This window comes from Phoxinus phoxinus (assembly GCF_949152265.1).
Source record: "Phoxinus phoxinus genome assembly, chromosome: 5".
Lineage (NCBI taxonomy): Eukaryota > Metazoa > Chordata > Actinopteri > Cypriniformes > Leuciscidae > Phoxinus > Phoxinus phoxinus.
The window spans coordinates 25539329-25563093 of record NC_136880.1 but is presented as its reverse complement, the minus strand read 5'-3'; the positions used below and the strand labels follow the sequence as shown (position 1 = coordinate 25563093).

General features: G+C 38.5%; 1 protein-coding gene across 9 annotated transcripts in view; it reads right to left on the bottom strand.

Annotated features, from left to right (window-relative positions):
- tnika (TRAF2 and NCK interacting kinase a) overlaps nucleotides 1-23765 on the bottom strand; it is a 92052-nt gene that overhangs the window by 60628 nt on the left and 7659 nt on the right. For all 9 annotated transcript variants that reach the window (XM_079611824.1, XM_079611825.1, XM_079611828.1 and 6 more), the window contains exon 2: nucleotides 21567-21632. In XM_079611824.1, the coding sequence (XP_079467950.1) occupies nucleotides 21567-21632 (66 nt within the window). The remainder of the gene's footprint in view (nucleotides 1-21566; nucleotides 21633-23765) is intronic.

Sequence of the window (23765 nt, the reverse complement as noted above, 5' to 3'; positions counted from 1 at the left end):
TCTGCCCAATGAATTTAGGTGGGATGCAAGCAATGCGATATTGAAGACAGTCCCTGACAAACAGGGCTGCACCGATTCAAATCACATAATACAAATCGCAAAAACATTTGATCATGATATTGTATCATCAACTTTAGTTTGTTGTATCATTAATTTGTTTACTTCATTTACTTTATATGTATGCATTTATTGACACTCACTATATTGACTTATCTATTTAGTTATACTAGATTTACTCATTAATTCCCTACAATTTAATTATGAAGAAATTAAGAGGAAATAAAGTAAAAAAGGAAATAAGAAAAAAAAAAAAAGTTAATTGGGCGAGAGAGATTGAAACGCATATTCACTCTAGACGACACATTGAGCGTCACATGTTTGGAGTGGTTTAATTTGGATCTAATTATGATATCATGATCATCACAGTGTATAGAATAGGCCACTACAATATGATGCATGTATCGCAGTCATGAGGCTACAGTATATGAGGCTACGTCTATACAGTACCGACTTCATAGTAGTAAAAAAACAAATGGCTCAAATCTTTGACAAATAACCATTTAATTTGTCTCAAAGGAAGGTCAAACAAAGCTGTAAACACTGTTACCGTGAAAATTATTCCCTCATACCCTGTAAATAATGGGTTTTCAAATAATCCCATTTAAAATAATGGCTTTATTCCGCTGCGATTCTGACAGTTCGGCTAGAAACAGAAGGGAAATTAAAAAAAAGAGAAGTCAAAAACAAAAAGAGGATCGATGGAATAATTCAGTGGGTGCTGAGAGTGTTCTGGCGTTAATGGAGAGAGTCAGTCAAGCATGCAAAGTAATTACAGTGAGGCCGGCAGAGCAGGAGCATCCGCCTGGTGACACTGCACATTACAGGAAGCCACTGACAAACAGCCTGTCAGTCAGGAACAGCCAATCACAGCGCACGGAGGAAATAGTCATGGCATTTGACGTCATTCAAACGGCCAGACACACAACATCTTTGAGGGGTTAAAGGTTAGGGACTGCACTTCCTGAGGACACGTTGTAGTGCATTCACATTTTCATATTTACACATTATTTGCAAAGATTAAAAAAACAGGCTCATAACTGAATAAAGCTAATACGTGTTAATCAGAGTGACCTTGTTAAATAAATACATAAATCAATAAATAGCCAGAGCTATTTAAAAATAAAACAAATATTAATTTTATCACTAAAAAAAAAAAAAAAAATGTTAAACTCTACTGTACTGCTCAACAGTATGCGGTCTGTAGTTTTATTTCAAGGTTTTTGATATATATATTTTTTTAATCAGTATTTTTTCAAAAACAGTAATATTGTGAAATAGTATTATAATTAAAAAATATATTCAAATTGAAAATAGGCTTTTTTTAATGTAACATTCATGTGATGTCAAAGCTGAATGTTCATATAATTAATTTTCTTGTGGAAACTGTGAAAATTCTTTTCAGGATTCTTTGAGTAGACGGTTTGAAAGAACTGCATTTATTTCAAACAGAAATCTTTTGTAATATTAAATGTCTTTACTGTCCCTTTTGATAAATTTAATGCATTCTTACGGAATCATTTTTTTCTTCAAAACAGTCAGAAAAGCAAAAAGGCCCCAAAGCAGCGTTTTTAGAAGGAAATTCATCTGAAGGGCTTAAAAACTAGCCTGACTACGTCAGACTTCGTACTTCCGCTCAATTTAATTTCGCTTCTGTACTTAGTCTGAGACATCGACATGTCATATCAGTTTTCCTCCGGCCTGAAAACAGCCGGCCAATCAACGAACAGGCGCAAAGGCCCCGTATGTTCACTCCGGTATTTCTCGATGGTTTCGTTTTCGCATTATTTATAATGTGTTTACAGTGGCAGTTCGATGCTGCTGAGCTGGCGCATAACACACATCAAAACCAAACGTTATGTGATTGGCTTACGAGTAACCAATGATTTTATACTTCAGACGAGCGCCCCCCAGCGATAAAGAAAACACTTTTCAATGATGCCATGCCAGACTCTGTCTATGAAGCAAAGCGAAGTAGCAGAGTTTGGTATTACCAGGCTACTTAAAAACTGCCCTGAGGTCAGACTGCAGTGCCGAATGCTTGGAATTCCAGCTCAGGTGACGGCAGGTACTATTTTGTGGATAGTTTCCATACCAACAAGCAGCCGGCCAAAGCTGGGCTCTGCATTGTGCTGCCAAAAGACACAAAACACACAGGCTGTTTTTCTCTGGCCACAATTCACAATCCCAAAAAAAAAAAGAAACCAAACTACAATAACCAAACCAAACGAGAGACAATGCGGTGGATAAACAAATCAATTATGTAAAACTGCTGGACACAAATGAAATATAAATCACTTTTCCCAGCTCTACTTTCTCTGCAGAGCAGCTTTAATTAAAAAGAGAAAAGGCAATTAAAACTGCTGTGCAAACAGCTTATGGCTGCTCAGTGGGGTCACTGTCTGTCCCCTTTTCTCTGTTGTTGTTGACTCATCAGCTGTTTGGATCTTCTCCTCCGCTTTCAGTCAGCTAAGGCTTTCCATTCTCCACACCTTTCTCCCTCTCTCTGCCGAGACCAGATCGATAGAAATGGGATTTATACATCATGCCTATGTGATGGATGCCTCGGCGTTAAGAGGATGGCCACATCACCCACACACCTCTCTGCCCTCCGCTCTACGCTACGGAGAAGATTCTCAACATGCTGTAATAAACCTTTGTCAGAGTAGAAGCAATATATCATTTGACCTGAATGAAAACCAATACATCCTTGTGCTAATTTCCTGCTATTTTTACATTCAAATTACCTTTGCTGACAACTAAAGCAATGACAATTTAATAAGTTATTAGTTTCTAGTTATACTGTAACTGTATTAGTACTGTGCAAAAGTCTTAGGCACGTTAGTATTTAACCCAAAAAAAATGGTTAAGCCAGTTTTTTTTATATAGCTATACATTTGTACACACACATCTTTTGCTGTAGTGAGCAAGTAGGAAATATCAGTTTACATTTCCAAACATCCTTTTACCATTAATTGTAATATTCCAGTGAGATGTTTGTATACACAAGGAGTCAACAGCCGGTTGTGCTCAACACGGAGATCTGATCTCACCAGAGTCTGTCTGTGATTACATGAAGAAACACACAAAAAAAAGAAGAACGAATGAATCCAGAAGACCCGTTTCTTGAAGAAACCTATCTGCGACGTGGAGGCAAAAAAAAAAAAAGAATCGCCTGACGCAAATTGGAGGGTGGTTGCCTCCACGAAGTGCATTAAAATTGTTTAATGCACAGCTAGCCATGGATTAACCCACTTATACCATGGTCATTTGCCAGCATTGACAACTTAAGCTGTTAATATTGAGGTTTACAGTGCAACATTTGACTAAGGGTAAAATTGAAGGTTATTTTTGTCAGTTACGGCTCATTAGCCTTTGAATCAGACAGAGATAAAGCAGAGCATAAGATTTATTTGAATGAACTCCGCTCTCTGTGTGTTAGTGACGTGTGCGTACACTTCAATGAAAACAGCGCATTATCAAACTGTGATTAAACTGACTTGGAACTACCTGTGCACTAAACCGTTTTATTGCACACCTTCCAGCTGATCAGAATCAAGTATTCAGACAGACCATGAGATGTATATAGAAGTAGCATTGTGCTATGCTGTACGTCAGTAAACCAACAGATCAGACAATGAGTTGAATACGTAATCTGGAATCAATTGGTTCTCGGCAGGAATAACAAGCGAAATGCCAGCCAGTTGTTGGAGCTGGTTGCCATGGCAATAGTCATGTTTGTATTGATTTACTGCTCTGCCATTTGTCTGCCAAAGTACTACAATGACTGGCTGGCTGTGAGAGTATGAAACATTATTCTTATCATGCATTTTGACTTGCATTATGAAACGCGAGGTCAACTCCTCATGACAGCCGTTTTGAAGGCGGAAGTGTCATATTTTGCATGCGCTATTTGTCAAGTGATGTACTTGCCGACTTCTCTTGACATTTACAATAGGATCAGCTTCTTGGGGGACTTTAGACGCTCCATTTTTCATCTGCCGCAGCAGAAAACGAACGCTGAGCGAGGCGCATTTTTCACTTAGCAGTAGCACGCTGCTGGACATCCACAGGGATTTTACCACGTGCACTCAAAGACAGCATTTACAACAGCCGGATCGGACTTGGAACAACTACAGTACTAGAACAAATAACCAAACCCACTTTCTATACAAGAGACCCACAGGACCTTGAAATGGTAGATAGTGTGGAGGAGATGTCATCCTATAAGCAATCCCAGAAATGCCCCTTTTCCTCTTGTTAAGCAGTGTTGGAGGTTATATCAAGTGCTCTAATCAGGCTCCGCCCCCCAGTTGTCATCTGGAGCGCCTCTGCAGCTGGAGAGCCCAGAAAGGCCCCTAAGTGGCCGTTGAAGGCTCATTCACACCTATCCAGCAAATGTACTTCAGATGATGTTTTTGGTATTTATACTAAGCAAGCACAAACAGACAAGCACACTCGCACTGTAAATAGTGGGAACAAATAATGTTAGCAAATGTTACTTTTGCTAAATAAGCTCTTGTATATAGTAAATACAGACATGGCTAAAAGGTGAGTGCCTGTAATATAATCAGCCATGACCTCATTCACAATACGGTTTACTACAGATACCACAACATAACTATATTAAGACCAAAAATGTGTGTTCAATTTCAGGGACACACCAATTTTACAATTATGCAAGATACAACCAACTCATATTGCAAAGAATAACCGTCTGATAACCGATATGGTGACACCATATCTCACATTTAATTATTAAACTATTCATTCTATAATTTCTCTTAATTTACTCCTCAAACAGCTTTGAGGATAATGGCTTGTTTTGAGGATAAACTGTTTTTCTATGGCATAGAGCAACATGACAAACTTGAAACACACACTAACATATTGTGGCTAGATTCTATTTACAGCATAATTCAATCCTCTTTTCTGGTCAGAGGGCAGCATTGAACCCAGATAATCCAGGAGGAACTCAAGGTCTGCTGGACAACAAAACGAAACCTTTAGTTTTAGTTTTGGCCGTTCATTTACATGACAACGGTGTTTTGAAAGCGGGTTTCAAAGTGCAAGGTCTTGAAAGCGATGCCTTCACAATCTCCATGTAAATAACAAACAAAAAAATTTGAATTTGTGAAACGGTGACGTCATGTTTGCGGGGAGGTTGTTGACAGTGACATCGCCAACTACTGGCCTGGCATGCATAAAACAGCCTTTATAGTCATTTTTGCAGATCCGTGTGAAAGGAGATCGTTTAGACAACGTTGTCATACGTTTTTAGTACATCGTTGTCCTGTAAACATACCCTAACAGCTCAGGTATTTAAATTCTGTGGAAGTCACAGGGCAGATTCCATGTGGGTGTACTCAACAACAACACTTAAAACACATGGGACGGGTGAACAGGAAATTCCTGATGAGACCGATTTGCTGTTATCACAGATTTCTCCATTATCCCAAACCTTATAGACACAAGACATGACCGTACTACCAAAAACTGCACGGCAGGGTGACCCTTTCTTGGCATGTAATGAATGCGCTTGTAGAGGGAAAGCTTTCTCTGCGTGACTGTTTAGTTATGCGCTCTTGTGTCTGGACCTCATGTCAGAAGCCTCTGAAGAAGACAGGCTGCAGATGAGTTTCCTGTGCAATACCCTGCCAGCAGGCCTGTCAAACAACCAACATGATGTCTGCAGGTGGGGAGAGGTGGCCTGTTCGGACAGATGAGGGAGAGAGAGCGAGAGGCAGGCTGAGAAAAGCAATGACATGCTTCGGCAGTCCTGGGAGGTCAACGGAATGATGGAAAACATTTACATAGCCGAGGCACTCTGCCCTAGTGGAAGAGAAAAGGCACAGAAGAAAAGCAGTGTTTTCTTTGCTGCCAGTGAACCAACAACAACACGGAAAAAGAAATTCAATTTGTGAGCTTGAAATATGAATTTAATATGATTTTTTTTTAAACACCACAGAGAAAGAAACCAAAAACAACGTTCACACAAACACATAATTCTATTGAGTTGTCTTTGCTGGCTGCACATGAAATCGAACACAGCGCCATTATACTGTAGTCCGATTCAAACTTGTTTGCATCAAGGACGATAACTATAACGTTTTAATAATCATAACTCTATAGAGCTGGTAAGTCCCGCCCCTTCCGCTAACCCCCGCTGGACCTCTAGGTTGAAAAATCGTCAATGCAAGTGAATGAGAGAAAATAATTATTTTCTAATCCCGTTTGAATTTTGCAATGAATGTGAACATATGTTGTCTGAATTTTTGGTAACACTTTATTTTACGGTGCCCGTGATACAGAGTAATTACATAAGTACTTAGTAGTAGATGTTGTAATAATATGTAACTACATGTACTTAACATGTAATTAAGTTATGGAACAGCCTGTACTTACACATTGTAATTACACACATGTAATAGGCAGCTACTGTTACACATATGTAACAAGCCGGGTCAGTTACATATGTGTTACCAACTTGGTACAATGTAATTATATAAGAAAGTACTTAGTACTACACAATGTAACAAAAAGTACTTAAATATGTTACTAAGGTGTGAAAAGCCTGCAGGGGTAACATGGGCTGTTACGCCTATGTAATGGTCAAAGTCTGTTACACAGCTGTTAGTGTAACCGGGAGATCCAGATCTGTACTTTAGTTTGGATTAACTCACTAGATCACAGCATAAATACATGTAGTAGCTTCCTAATTACATTGCAATTACATAATATTACACAGGGATAAGCTACGTAAAATAAAGTGTATCAAGAATATACTTGTTACCGAATTTTTTATATAATTTTTCGTGTAAAGAATGCTACAATTTAGCGGGTATCATTTTCATACGGTTAGACTTTGTGTGAGAGCACTTTGTGGACTACAACTCTTCGTTGCTTTCGACGCGTTTGATATACGTCACCACCACTAGCACACGGATCCCGCTAAACATGCCTGTGTCTTTGGTGCACTTCACCGCCTTCTTTCAGGGAGATGACAAACTAGGCATCTCGATCTAATTCCTTAGATTATCGCACCGTGATTTGTGGAGGGAAAATGTGTTATGCGGTGACGTCACATATGCGACGTGTACTCTTTCTCGTTATGTGTATTCCACAACTGCTAGCCAAAGAATCATACAATATACTGTCAGACTCGTTACATGAGAAATTATATAAAAAATTCACAGAAAACATATTCAAACGGGATCAGAAAATAATTATTTTCTCTCATTCACTTGCATTGACGCTTTTTCAACCTAGAGGTCCACTTGGAGTTTTACGGATGGGCGGGACTTACCAGCTCTATGAGAATAATAAGGAAGTCCACACCACTTTAACTACAGAGGAACGATATTGTTGGAATCACTTTCAGAACGATTTTTTTTCCAGTTGATGAAAGTTAAAAACATTGACAGCCAATCACAATCCATCCGGTTTTAAAGATCCTAAGCATTTAAAGCATCAGATGACAAAAACTGCAACACACTTATAATAAACGGAACATTATCGTTGGTATGGATGCTAATATAGTTATCGTTCTTGGTGTGAACTGGCCTTTACAGGCTGTTAAGCTCAAGAAGGTGACAATACGAAAGTCTTTCAAATTACTTGTGCACTATGAAGTCCTCTGAAGCCATACTATAACTATGTGAGAAACCGACTGAAATTTTAAAGGACAGGTCAAACAAAAATGAAAATTTTGCTCGTAAACCCTTGTCCGTAGAATAAATCAGTGGGATCCAGTGTTTTAGACCCCAGTGCCTTTCATTGTATTGAAAAAAATTTTTTATATATATATTGTATTCGATTAAACTATCTGATAAACCTACGCAGTGGCGCTCAAATCAAAAATTCTGCCATGAGTTATCAATTCAAATCGTTCTAGCGAATTTGTCAAGGTACATTCCCTGCAAAAAAAAAAAAAAAAACACAATTCAACTAAAACCTGAGGAACAGATTGTGCCGTTATGATGTTAACAGCCAGACAAAGATGAAGATTAACAGAGACTGAAGTAAAAGGAAAGTGTCATCAGTCGATCAGGGGTCAAATCTGCAGGCATGGTGGTTATCTGAAGGCTTGAAAGGGCCAGACCTAAATAGCTTTTTAAAGACAGCGAATATTGATGGGAAACGACGGGAGAAGAAGAGAAAGAGGAGGAGGAGAGGAGCATTGAGGTTATTGACATCAAGCTCTGCTAATTGAACCTTGGTTGGCGATAAGAGAGCTGGAATGGCAAGACCGTTAAAATGGCCACAGGGGAGGCAGGGCATAACTGGGTTAATGGGCATCAAATCTGATGTGGCCTTCAGTGCCAGGTGGGTTAGTGCACCACACACACCTGCCATCTCCAATCATCTACACGCATCTATATAAAGCATGCAACACTGATAGTGTGCATCCAGATTCTATGCTACAATTCACAGATTCCACACCTTTGACCTAATCATTTACATGACTTTTCAATTACCTTTCCAGCTGCTAATGATTTTTGGATAAGAATTATAAACTCCTTTTACAGAGATTGCACTCATAAAACCACTTTCTAGCCAGTTACGCATTTTAGAACTGAGCATACAAATAAATAAAACAAATGAATAAGCAAACAAGTAATTGAACAAAAATGAATGCACAAATAAATGCATATTTATTCCGTTTTATTTCCAGGTTTTCCATGACCCTGGGATTACCTAAAACAAGAAAGATCCTAGTATTTCAGTACTTTGTCTTGTCTGAATTGAAAATGAGGAAATTCAAATCTTTTTTTTTTTTGGCCTGGTGCTCAAGCAAACAGAGCAGATTCGTGTCCAGCCTGCAACATAACCTGATACCATTCCCTTTATCTCTACCCTCTACCCATTTTGCTTTCTTTTACTCGCCACCATCCAAAAAAACAAAAAACATACAGCAGCTAACACACAATTCACAACACAAACTGTTTCTTCCCACCATTCCCACACTCTCAGACCCTTATGCCTGGCCATGAATGCTGCAATTCAAAGGCAGTGTGAGCAGAAAGCTATACACAACGGTGGCTGTCATCATCTCTCACAAGATGCCCATTTAAAAACTTCGGATTTACTGTACATCTCAGTCATGAGACATCATTAATCACAAGTTACAAAGTCCTGCATACAACACAGAAGCCCGCCTGTGTTTAACTCATTATCCAATACAGGCAAGCAATGACTTACAGTCGCCAGCCTGACCCGACCTTGGCCAGAGAAGAAGCGTCTAGTGTCTTCTGCACAGAACCGAGATCAGATTTGTGGTTTTTATTATGGCTTAGTGTGGAATCTAGAAAAAAATCTAATCTAATCAAGATCAGTACAAAACAACCCTTTATACTCTGGTTTAAGGGATGATATTCACAACTGCATTCTGGTTCTTTGACCTACAAGGACGAAGAGTTGTTAATTTATAACCTTAATGTGTGTAATGAAGGCGAGAGTCAGTCCTGATGCATTTTTAATGTAAATCCATTTGACCTGGATTAGCGTTATAATGAAGAGTGCATGGTCCAAAGCTTAAAATAGCAATTTATTAAAATTACACCATAGTGTCAGTGAGAAACAGTGATGCCAGGAAGTCAGAGAGAAGGTGGGCCGCTGTACCTTACCTCTGCTTTGCTATTCAAGAAAGCAGTTTGCTTTGAGGTCTTTGAATCCTTCTACGCAGAATGAATACAGAAGCTCTAATGGCCGATAATGTGAAGTGTTCTTTCCCCGGTCACGACTCGCCTCACGTCATAATGCTTAGCTTGTTTTCAGCTGAACAGTACATGCAAACACACATGCACTCAAACAAACGCACTTATGCCTAATGCGATTAAGCCGGGAAAGCATATCGATTGATGCGATGACGTGTTTCTACTCCACATGTTTGTCAGGATTGTTCTTACTTGCAATCTTAAGAGAAACATCAAAACCCTGTCTCAGACATAACTGCTGAGTCCTGCCACTGGAACTACATCAGAGTGGTTAGATTTTTTATTACATCACAAAAAAAAAAAAAAACTGACAGCAAGTTCAGAATAAAATACTACAACCACCCTACTAGCACTATTTTTGCATGTACTATGTATACTATTCAAAGTACACACATTTAATTTTTCATTAAACCAATGGTTCTCAACCCAGAGGCCAAGGCCCATAGGGGGCATCAGCAAATTTTAACATTTCCCCATGTCTACAGATGACTTTAAAAATGAATTTAAAACAAGACAAAAAAAACATAGCATTATAAGTAATTTAAAAAGTGAAATAAGACCATTCTAAAAATTAAAAGATGTGATTTCCAGACCTGGAAAAAGTCATGTTAATTAATTCAATCTTAAAATACCATGGGAATATTTATAATGAATATACATTTTTCTAGTTATGTCAAGCACCAAATTATTTAATCAGGTAGAAATTGTGAATACAAAACATTTTTAAAATCCTTATCCAGTAAATCACAAACAAAATCAGGCTTTAGAATATTGTTGTGGACAATGGTGAGCGTTAAAGTCAAAGAGGTTGAGAACCACTGGATTGAGACCGGATTAATAATGCAAACCAGGATATGAATAGCTAAATGAAGCAAGGTTGTGTGAAAACACTGTCTGATACTACTCTGTTAGAAATGTTTGCTGCATACTGTTCCACATTTAAATAAATAATAATAGGCAGTGAGTGTACAATATCAAATCAGAAACCACCACACAATCAGAACATTATTGATATTTAACATTCAATATTGTGAAGCAGGACTTTGGACCAATTCAAATTCATGGTTGCTCAACTACCCAGTATGATGCCACAGAAATAGAAATAAAGCAAAAATGTAAAAAAAATAAAAAAAATGGCTGGGGCATACACAAAGGAAAAATTGTAAATTAAAGCATTAAAACTTGTGATTGTTTGAGTCTTACATATCACTATAACTGTTCAAAATATTGCTATGTATAATGACATTGAGCACTTCTGTATTGAGCGGTATTGACGTGGGTGACTTTTCCGCTGACATGTAAATTTGGTGGGTTTTCAGTTTAATGATCAGTCAGCAGCATATGATTTGCAGTTCCTGTAAACGAGAGCCTGGTCGTCTGGTTCATGAGCATTTGACAATAATGAAATCATCAATAAAAACCAAGTCCCACAGACACGTCGGTGTCTTTCAAGTTGAGAGCCTGCGGCTGGGAGTGGGACAGTCCAGACGCACATCTTCACTGAAGCACAGACACCAGTCACAATCCAGCAACTCTCAATAAGAACAGAGATATTTAGCAGTGATACAGCACTACACTGAAGTGACAGAAAATCCCCATGTCTTTATGATGCATAAAGGGTGTTTACACACTACACAGTCATGGGTGTAAGGCATACCGTTTAGTTAATCCCATATTCATAAGTATATATATCACATAAACGCATTTGTATCAAGGTTCTTCCTTTGTGTTGTCAGCCAAAAGCAAAAATCAAAGTCAGCAAATGTCCTTCTGGCATATCTTATGAGTACTTTTCATAAAAATAAAAACAAAACACTTTAAAAGGGAATAGCAAAGTCAGCATAATAAGTGATCCACTGCATCCATCTAAGGGCATCAAAATAGAGCCGAGACACTCATTGTCAGACTTTCACCAGACCGTTGCTCAAGGTCAGCTGCTTCTGGTCTAGTCTGGCCTGTGGTTATGCTTTCTAAATAAACTAGTATTGCGATAAATAAACTGCATGAGAACACAATAACTGTAAGTACGCATTACATACAGTACATGCATGTAAAGGAATGAGAAACAAAACACAAACTACTGTACAAATTTATGAACACCCTTTATTTACAGGATTTAAGAGTAAAATTGTGCAAGTGCAAATTGTCATCCTATTGTCAAATTGTTTAAGAATAACCCTCACTAAATAACATTTATGCATTAAACAAGAAAAACAATTAGCGAATTTGATATCTCATTCAATTGTGCTTTTGAAATACTGTAACTTGTTTTAAGAATGTATAGATATTTTTACTTGGGGGGGGAAAAGATACTTATTAAGAACAAAGCAAGTTAGCAATGCTTCATTATCTTCTGGAAAAGGTTGAGACAAACAAAAAGATGAATTACTGGTAGACATCTCTCTTCTTCATGAACTGCTCTTAACATGGTGTACGCAGGGGAAGCGCTGTGCTGGACTGGTGCAATGCCAACTACTTGAGCAACCACAAACCTCATGTGACACAACAAAATAAACCCATGTGATGAACACAGTCACCAAGAAGGGAAATTGTTTCTTCTCCTCTGACTGGAGAATCGCAAAAGTCTTGCTTTGCCCTTATCCGTTCTCTTTTCCTTCATAACATGCACACAAACACCACCAAACAATCTCCTAAATATTTGATTAGCCTCCTCGGCTTTGGCTTGAGAAGTAAAAGTGCAGTGTCATGAACGGCAGGAATTCTGTCTCACTGCACTAGCAGTACCAAATAAAAGTAGCAATGTTTTCAAAATACTAACTGTAGCTATTCCAGCAAAAGGCTTTTTCCAGTAGCGATGTAACATGTCAAAAACTTAATCTTATAGTCAGATGTAGGTCTACTGCATTCAAAGCTTTAGAGCGAGCAAGCTGGATTCAATTCACACTTGTAAATCATTCGAATGATCCATGAAAAAAAAAAAAATTAGTGAGACGTTGTTACAAATGTAGGCCTGTTTTCCTTTCCATTATACAAATGTTACATAAAAGAGCCTGCTACATAAATTATTAGAATATACAGTTTATTTAGATTTTTAGCTGCATTTAGTGTCAACATATTGGTTTACATTTAAGATCCATTGTTCATTCATAACTATATGAACTAGCCTATATAAATTGCATACTTCCATATTGTAGAACCCTTCAATAGCCTCAGTTTACTGTAGCGGTTTCGAAACAGTGTTTGACTTCAAAGATACTTCTTACAAGAGAGACATCTATCACATTTAGAGCTTTAAAGTTTTTTTCTGGCAGAGGAGGTGAGGCTATCAGATCAGACCAAAGGGAAAAAAACACATACAAATCTCCTTGATCCACACTTCCAAATCAGCAAATGAAAGCGGTCGATCATGAAGGATATGGACAAAATGATTACATATTCATTTTTAATCTGCCCCTAATCTTCAGAGCGATATGTGATCTAGCTATTTAAATAATAATAAAGCATGCTGGGGGAGCAGGTGGTACACACTGCCATAAGGAAGATAAATACATGCATTCTTTATTCCATAAGGCCTCTGCCTAATTCCTGGACAACAATACATTAGTTCACCATTACTGTCAATTAAAATACCACTCTCATGAGTTATAGGCACCAATAAGGAAATATAAGCTTTGTTCATTCATGATTAGGAAATGTTTTTCCATAGGCGGAGAAGGGAACTCACGTGCCATTGCCAACAAGAAGCACTGCCTCATGCCCGAGCGCTTAGAGCATTGCGGGCAAACGCCAGGATGCACACCATCTGTCATTCAGGGACCTGTTGGTGAGGGGGCAGAGGAGCTAGGGCTGTTTAAAACTACTTCTTCCTCTTCCAGTCATGCATTTCCATGAATGGACAAATAGCAGAGCACAACAGAGATAGACTGCTTTAATTACAGTAGCAGTGGGGCAATCGGCAGCTTAATCACCCCTCATCACAGGCCTGTCTTCCAACACCCCGAAAGCCTCATTTGCCTTCGCCCCCCCAGGGAGCTGCCTCCAACACATTCTAGTTAGACACAAACTAAACCAAGGCAGCAAAACCAACATTCTTCCTCCACCTCCTCTTCGGTTCCTCCATGTCTTCCTTGTTCTCCACCGCCTCTCCCATGTTATCGTGGCATGAATTATTTACAGGGTAAGAATTGTAATTAACAAGGCTTCCCCGCATGAGCTCATCATTCCCTCTAGCAGAATTTTAGCAACAGGCAACATTAGGGCTGGGTATCGTTCAAAATCTTTCGATCCGGTGCCAATTTCGATACCTCAGTTTCGATACCGGTTCCTAACGATACTTTTTTCGATACCAATTTTATGAAATCCATTTTATCAAGATTACATAACACATTACCTCAGAAAAACTTTGGTTTTATTTTTTCAGTTTGACTCATGCTCCTTAGCCAGTGCACAAAGGAACAAAACATGTTTTATAAAGAGCTCATGCTCACCAAAGCTGAATTTTTAAAATAAAAAATACAGTAAAACTTAAGTAATATTGTGAAATAGTATTACAATTTAAAAACTTATTTGAATATATTTCAAAATGTAATTTATTCCTGTGATGTCAAAGCTGAATTTTCAAAATCATTACTTCAGTGTCACATGACCCTTCATAAATATGAAAACAGTTTGCTGCTTAATATTTTGGAAACTATGATTTTTTCATGATTTTTTTATGAATAAAAAATTCAAAAGAAAAGCATTTATTTAAAAACGAAATATTTTGTAACATTACACACGTTTTAATGTCACCTTTGATAACTTTAATGCATCCTTACTGAAAAAAAATTCTGACTAACCAAGTAAACCAACACATTTTTGAACGGCAGTGTGCATTCAGTAGGTTATTATTTATTGCAATATAAACACTGTCAGATCAACAAGGTATCTCTTCATTTACCAGTCGAAGACGGAGCAGCTTTCTGCTCTTATGTTTACTCCGTGCACTGTCAAGGTCTTCATCGTATTTATCGTGGTATCGGTCTTTGCAGCAATACTGCATCGCGCGCGCTGTTGGCATCGAGTCTGGAGAAATGTACCCACACTTTTGATCGACTTTTCCACATCTTTAAGGTATTATGTGTGTGTCCTCGCGTCTCATATAAATATGTACGCGGAGAGTTTGTGTGTGTGTGCTCGCGTCTCATATGAATGTGCGTCGAGAGTTTGTGCGTGCGCGCGCGTCTCATATTCGTGCGCGGAGAGTTCCGCGCGTCTCGTGTGTGTGTAAAGTTTGCGTGAATGCGCGTGAGCGACTTTATGTGTGTCGTTGTGCATTTCATATGTATTTGTTTGAGCACTGACGTTGACGAGAAACTCCTTAGGTATCGAAATCTGGAACCGAACAACATGCCATTTTTCGATACTCGATAGTATCGAGGCAATTCGGTCGATACCTAAAAAGTATCGAGACTCGGTACCCAGCCCTAGGCAACATACACACGCAAATATGTGTGTTAGAGCAGAACCTCAGCACTGAAAAGCCCCATGAAATATTCAGTGGGCTCTGAGGAAGAGCTTTAAATTATTCAGATTTAACAATCTTTTCTATCTTCTGAACTTTTAGCGATTCGACATCACTATATATATATATATAAAAGTAGTAGCGTGTTTAACCACATAAGAAAGTCGGGCGAAGAAAGAGAAATGTGTATTTGAAGGACAGAAGTTCTGTTTCTGAGAACTGTGGAATAAATGGAATTAACTTACAAAGAGGAGGACAGAATGAGAACGAGATTAAATGTGTTTTTTTTAAAGTGCAAGATTGATGGTTGTAGGCCAGAGCTAATAAATCTAACTGCAAATTTTATCCCCCATGATGATATAAATACAATGAGACTGTCTAGAAGGATGTTTCAGCACAAGACCACACAAAGAGAGAGGGGAAAATAAAGAAGAAATCCACCCAGAAGCTCTTTCAGACAAATTTTAGGAACATTAGTTTCATCTCATAGGCCAGGCCTTTTAAATTGTAGTCTTTCAAAAACTTTACACACTACTAGTCAAAAAAAGCTGATCTACTTTATGAAATACAACTAATAGAACAGAAGTAATAATAAACATTAGAGCACTACCCTTCAGAACAAAAGGTTACATTGTGAGAAACATGAATTGGGTAGCCTAGTCAATGCCTAATGTTTTTCAAACTAGATTTTTCAAAGTACAAATCATAACAGTTGATATGATCTCATAAAAGCTGGATGCCTTATAATTAGAAAATAATTAACAAAAATGCTGATTAAACAATTAAACAAAATGTTTAAATAGTTTTAAATGGAGTATATCAAATCCACATTCCACACCACGTGGGACCTGTGAACCTCACTAAAGTATTTTATGTCAGCTACTCACATTTTGTCCAAACCTTTGATTGTCAGTGTTCAAGGAAATCAAATGATGGGAGGAGTTAATAGTTAATTTCACAGTGCTCTACTTTGTGTAATTTCTCGTACCTGTGCACATTTCTAAAACTCCCATAATTACGGCATGCTTAATCACACAAGTATGCGCAACCGTTATTACCGGCACAGGCAGAACACACTTTCCTGTACGGGCACGGATCAGGTAAAAGAAAACAACTACTTGATTTCCCTTAGCACAAATGTCGTTCTTTGGGCGACTGCAAAGTCTCCAGTGAACCATCCAGTTAGTGATTTAGCAAGGAGACTTTGTTGGTTTTTAGTACCAGGGACAAGTATAGGCATGACAAACCACACCCCACCAGTTGATGCATGTTAAACATTTCAAATATGATTAATAAAATTAAGCAAATGTTTAATATTATAGTTTAATCTGGTCATGATTAATCTGTGAATATAAAAATGTTCATATTAAGTCTCTAAAATGAAACTAATCTGAATATGTAGGCATGTTTAGCAGCATATTAACCCTCAAATTAAGAGGGCAACATAGGACATTATGACTAGCACATAGGAGTTTTTATATGACTGATGTAATTCTGGAATGTAATTATAACCAGCCAATGTGGACATTTTGAAAACACACAAAAACAGACACTTTGAGATAACTTATTTCAAAATGCAGCATGTGAATGTTTGCTTCACCTATGATGATTCATCAAGAATCATACCAAAGCAGATCTGGTTTCAGAAACCGTCAACTGTCAAGTCAAAGTATTAGGCCCACTGCTCCAAAAATCATATGACTGCTTGAGCATTATAGTGTTAGATTAGATAATGTTAATCTGATCGAAACATGTACCATTGTGTACCACTTTGGCAGATTCACACGGTTCACAGACGTTAACAGAGGATGGTGAGATCAAGTGACCTGTGGTTAACTGCTAATGCTATACTGGCAGTCTGTCAGCAGCTTTAAACTAGGATGTTAAGCACAAAGTTGGGCCTAAACTAGAGGGGGGGGGGGGGGGGGGGGGTGGCATATAGAGTTAAACTCTGAAAGCATCCAATCAACATTACTTACAATTGTAATTTTGCCTGAATTAATAGTCAAAAAAAAATTGTGAATGACTTAATTTTCCACTAAGCCTAATACACATACAATAATATGCCTTAAGAACCCATGTAAAATCACGTTGAAATTGGATTCATACAATTAAATTAAATAAAAAGTAGGATTAGCTGTAAAACTAAAATATATTTACAAAGAATAAAATGTATATAAAGATATGCTTAAAATATCAGTTTTAATCCTTTTCTAGATTTGCTTACAATTTCCTTCTTAGGATGACAAAATGTGACTGAAATTGAACATGTTTAATGATCTTAGTTCTTAAATAGGATTTAATCTAAATAATTATAGTGCATCTGCATTTATTCGATTTCTGAATGTCTACTTGAACACTTGATAATGCCGTCATCAGATATATCAAAAATATTTGCACTATTGTTTAAACTTGCTGCTCTATTTTGTTTTCTTTTTTGCTGGCTTGAATGATTACATCCAATTTTGAAGAATTGTTTACTTGGGGAAATAGTAAAGAATTGCAATTTTTATATAAATATTGTGCTGTCCAAATTGCTGTTGAAAATTACAAAATATTACTGACTGAATCAGAACATAAAGAGAAAGAGAATAGGCCGGTGTTGTTTCTATCTATGGATAAACCGTACACCATAAATTAGCAAACCATCAATGATGTGGAATCTGGACCAAAGTCTCTCAGTCATGTTTATAGCAGACGTCACCCTACAGACCCGAAACCAACACAGCTATACAAGCTCAGTAAGAATCTGAGTCACCCATCAGTGACAATACAACATCAACAAGCCAAAAGCGTTCAGTTCTGGTAATGTGGCTCCACCCAGGATCATCACATGAGCTCTGAAGTGATTTCATCCCATGAGTCAATGTGACATGATGTGGTTTATTTCAACTTCAACGGGCATTATTCTGACCCGTTTCAAAGGCTCTTACGTGTATGGGGAAAGGGGAATTGTAAAACTGCATTATAATAGTCTAATAAATAAAAATGTAATGCTGGAATTGTATCTAGACTGCTCACAAACAGATGTAAATGAGATTATTATGCAATATACACATGACATGGTGATGCTTGGTTTAACACAAATGACTGTTGACATTTCCCTGATTATCTGTGAAAGACATGAGACAGTCAACAAGATCCGTATCATCTTAAATCATAAGTTCCATTGCTTGCAAAAAAAAGTAAGTTGGAATAGACCGCATTGTTCGTGACTGCACTTCGAACAAGATTTAGAGATATTAGACAAAAACAACAACAACAACACAAACATATTAAACATGCAGGCATTAATCTGATTGTCACATACTTTGACAAAGAGAAAGACAGAAATAAAGAAGAATAGAAAAGGGAAAAAAGAAAATGAGTTAAGAGCTTTACTACACAGATCTTTAGAGCTTAAACCTCTGCTCAGACAAGGTGTCTCCACTGCACAAGAAGACATTTAGATGGAGATATTTTTATCCAGCAGCAAAGCCAAAAATAGGTCAATGTCATCCAAAATAACTCGAGAGTACCAGGATTCTGCTCTCAGGTGAGCCACTGCAGTTACCGAGCCACTTTCAGAAATGCCCACATCTCTTTTTGTACAAAGAGCTTCTTCTCCTGCAACAAAAGTAGTACTGTCCCAAGCAGAGCTTAAAATCTTCAGGCAAACAAACTCCTCAACATCAACTAAACCACAATTCTCCTTCAAGGGTCCTCAGCCAAGGGGGGACCTAAAGCCTCTTCTGTGTCAATACTTTGGACAGGGCAGGTATATGAGGGTGCTTGTGAGCACCTGTTAAAGCCATGAAATGAGACATACAACCCTAGATCTCTAATTCTGATATCATTAGGACAAAAATGGGACACTTTTTTTTGCCTCAACACATCCTATGAGATGTGGGAAAAAATAGGAGACTTTAAAAACAAAGAAATAATAATAATAAATGATCATCATCCGTTGCTGTAAGATATACACACTTTTTTGGTCTCCCAATATTTGAACCCCGTCAGCCTACAGTAACTCAGGATAATAAATTGCTGTCCCATTTTTAGTTTTCTTTGAGACCACTAACTACAGCTGTCCTGGTGAGCTTGAGCTAAGAGGGGGAAAAAGAGGCATAGTATAAGCTATGAACAGACAGGGTCTATAAAAAGACACCAACTATAAACCTATTAAGTAGCATGCAATTCAGCTATATCAGATCCTGTCTGACCAGCCAGCATATTTGTGAGTCTCAGATAAAAAGAGAGCAGAGATGGAGGAAAGGGGAAAACAGAGATGGCTTCATTATAAACTGGATGTGACTGATTTTTGGTGTGGGTCACTAATTCCATTCAGTCTCAGTGTAGGAAAGGTGGTGACAGTCAGACCTCAGGGATACGTCTGCGGACCTGTCTTTCCAAGAACTGGAGGAACTGCTGCTGCTCTATTATGAATGAGATGAAAGGTGCTCACTGGAGGTTGTGTCTCACCAGGCAGATCTTACATCAACTGCCTGTGGACAGCCGAAATGACCGTCCTATGCTTTCTTACACAGCATACAATCTCAAAACAATAGGACAATACATGTTCGCACCAGGTTTTCTGAGCCAACAGCTTTTTAATAAATGTTTACTTGCCCTGGCGACATCTTCACCTGCCTGGAAGGATTACATTCCTGCAGACTTCAGTTCCAAACTTGCTGTAATACACCTGCCTGTTAATCTCAAGTAATACTGAACACCTTGACTAGCGGGTTCAGGCGTGTTTGATTAGGGTTGAAGCTAAACTCTGCAGGGGGGCAGCACTCCAGGAACAAGGTTAGCTACCCCTAATCTAAACAGATTTCTTTACTACAGGGGTAGCCAACACTGCTCATGGAGGCCTACCTTCCTGCAGACTTCAGTTCCAACACCTATCTGTTACTTTCAAGAAAATTCTGAAAACATTCTAGTTCAGCTGTATTTGATCCAGGAGATCCTGCTTTACTAAGTCACATTTCCAACCAATAACTTGGCACTCAAAATGCAATACAATTGAAAAGGTGTTTAAACAGACTTTGCATGACCCCTTGTTTGTTTAATCAGTCAGTTCTTTTGCAAGTGGTTGTCCAATCCAGCTCCTGGAGGGTCACCACCACCAGCCCAAATTAAACACACCTGAACCTAATCAAGGTCTTTAGAATTACTAAAACATGCAAGCAGGTGTGCTGGAGCCAAACTCTAAAGGATGTTGGCCCTCCAGGAAAAAGATTGGACTTAACTTTAAGAGAAACTCTATGCTAATGCAAACTGAATCAATGGTATAAATGCTGCACCGGCTCAAGTGATAGCTCCATGAACCGGTTCGAATCCCTCTCACACAGCCCCTGAATCACCATGCCATTCTTACTTTCAAAAACTGACTAGATGGGCTGATGGCATTTTGCAGTTACCTCCATAAACATAAGAACTGAATGACCTTCACTTCCAGCAGGCCTTGTCTATCTTATTTTAACAGCTAGGGTAAAATAATTCCCTGTGCCGTATGGACCCAGAGCAAGGGACATTAATGATAGTGCAGAAAGGTGTAGCTGAAGTGGATGAGATGTGCTTATAGGACACCAACCCAGGTTCATCCTCGCACACCTGTGCACTCAGACCTGCTGTGCATGTCTGAGACGTGAAGGGCAAACTGGAGCGACAGAGGAGAGACTCACTAAGCGACCAGAAAGAAGCAGAGCGGAAGAGATTCACCTCCCCGTCTGAGCACAGATCGTCTTGCTCCACAAATCTGTTAACGTGTGTGTCTGTCTGCAGCTTCAAGGCGAAGAGAGACGCATGCACATCAGACACTCTCTTATCACATTCCACCCACTAAAGAACTTCTTTTAGGCTCTATCTGCTAACTCCGGCACAGAGCCAGCTCTCATCTCTCTTCCTCCACTGCTTCCCCCTCTATCTCATGACCACCCCTCTCTTCGTTCTTGCCTCCTCCTCCTCCCCAGCATATGTCCTGGTTCCGCAGCATGGAGCAGCTTTGTGGTCACATGCTGTTCTGGTGGGCTGTGCAAGGACCTGATCTGACTGAACTGTTTAATACTCTATCGGGATATGCCCAGCTCATTTCTGGGGTACAGGGAAAGTTCACCCAAAAATCAACATCACCCTGTAGGACTTACTTTATTGTAACCAACAAAAATGTGATGTTAAGCAGAATGTTGATGCTGCTCTCTTCCATTCCAATTAAAGTCAATGTTGACCGCGTCACGCAGAGTGGAATAGGTGTAGCCTCACTGGGCCCCAAGCATAAGGGAACCACAATGTGAAAAACACAATGTTGAGGAAAAGTTATTTACAAAAATACAATGAAAGTTTCTTACCTTGTACACCTGACCATATGTGCCATTGCCCACGAGTTCCACCAGCTCAAATATTCCTGCAGGGTCCTAAAGAGAGCAGAGTTTATGGTCAGCAAAAGTACAAGCACACAGGTGTCAATAATATTCTGATTGCATAATTGAGGTATTTGACATTTCTTTATTCGCAACTCATTTTACGTAATGTGCTGTATCTACAGTGAAAAATTATTCATCAAAAAAAAATAAAGGATTTTATCTATCGGGAACTACCTGAGGATGGGGGCATGGACTTCATATTAGTAGAGGAAGGTTAAAAATTAAGACTTGACATCACCCAGAAAGGAGAGTTGTTGCAGAGGCAGAGCAAATAAATGGTGACAGATTGTTTTATTACAATGTGTGGACCGATGAATCATTCACAATAACAACAGGAACACATATCAAGTAAATAAACTGATTCCACGTTGACTTTAATAAACAACACACTGTTTCCAGCAGCAAGCTAATTGCTTCTCAGCTCACACAAACACAAAAACCCCTGGTGTCCTCCATCACACAACTGTTGCTGTGTGCAATCTCTCATGAGCAGCACCCAACCAAGTGTGAGATTCAAATCCAACACTCCATCTAACACCTAAATAAATAAAAAACTAAATAAAAGAGTCAATGCAGACAGAAAGGACAAGCCATTTCATTGTGCCATTCTTCACCCAAACACCACCTGGTTGAGTCTGTGACCCTAAACATCAAAAGCTTGCTCACAATCACCAACCGTTGTCCGACAGAGAGCGGTTACAATAAAACGGTGAAAAGGGTGTGATATCTTTAGAGATGACATTGCTTTAAGGATAAAATCAGTATTGTGAGTGTATGGATGTTTCTGGTTGTTACCGCTCCAGTGAGAACTACTGACAGACGGTAAGACTTCAAACTCAGACAAAAATCAACCGTCACATTAGCATACATGAATGGTGTTCCACACAATGTGACTCATTTTCAAGGCCGCACATACCCTGGTCTTAAAAGACCTTATGCACCAGAGAAACATGCCACAGCCATCGTTGAAAATTTGTCTTAGAAACATACAGAGCTACTGCAAAACGAAAGTTTAATGGCATCGCTGTCTAAGAGTAACTTTTGAATGATAGTGTACTTTTAATATATATATATATTATAGTATAAATTACCATACATAATAGAATACAATATTCTCAATCTGCATCAAGTTGTTTTAAACCTGTATGAATTTCTTTCTTCAGCTGAACACAAAGGAAGATATTTTGAAGTATGTCCGTAACCAGACAGTTGATGATGTACCCCATTGACTTCCATAGTAGGAAAAAAAAATACTATGGAAGTCAATGGGGTATATCAACTGTTACTGACATTCTTCAAAATATCTTATTTTGTGTTCAGCAGAAGAAATAAATTCATACAGGTTTGAAACAACTTGAGGGTGAGTAAAATTTTCAGAACTATTCCTTTAAGTAAATTTCTAAACACCACCTGCTCAGTGCGTAGGAAACATTGCACAATAAATAGAATTCTTGTGAATCGAAACGCAGCTTATATTAATCACACAAAAACCTGATGGAGAGTACATGTTTTGACAGTCTGGAGATGAGTAATATCTTGTCCTTATGCTAACTGGCAAAAAGCTGCAGTGTAGTTCACACAAGCTGACGTAGTGTCCACACAACAACACTTGTGAAACTAAATGTTAAATTGATCGGAAATGTGGCCTGTCTATTAGCCGAGGATGTGGGAAACCAGTGCCACAACACGACCTATGAGACGTGAGAAAAGGAGGGGTCAGATATTGCACAAATGCCCAACAATGCATTTATCAGCAGGTTAGCATTCTGCATTTTTTTTTTTTTGGCAACACCTAAATCCACATCAACGTGTTGACCCCGTTCCTCTCTGGTGTACTGTTTTTCTGTTTTTCTGTTGATTCGTATTTTTTTGTGTTTTTTTAGACCAGGCTCCAGACAAAAATAGCTCATCTATTGATGATTATTGATATTATCCAAAATTAGTTGATGGGATTTTTAAAATTGCACTATTTATACAGAGTAATATTAGCCGTTCAAGGTAGTATCCCTCAGGGTAAAAACTGGATCTGTCAATTCTGAGTGGCTGCTGGTTGTTCCCATTGCATCAGAGGGAAAAGAAATCGTGTTTATGGCCATTCCCAAACTCCATTTCACGCCAAGGTGG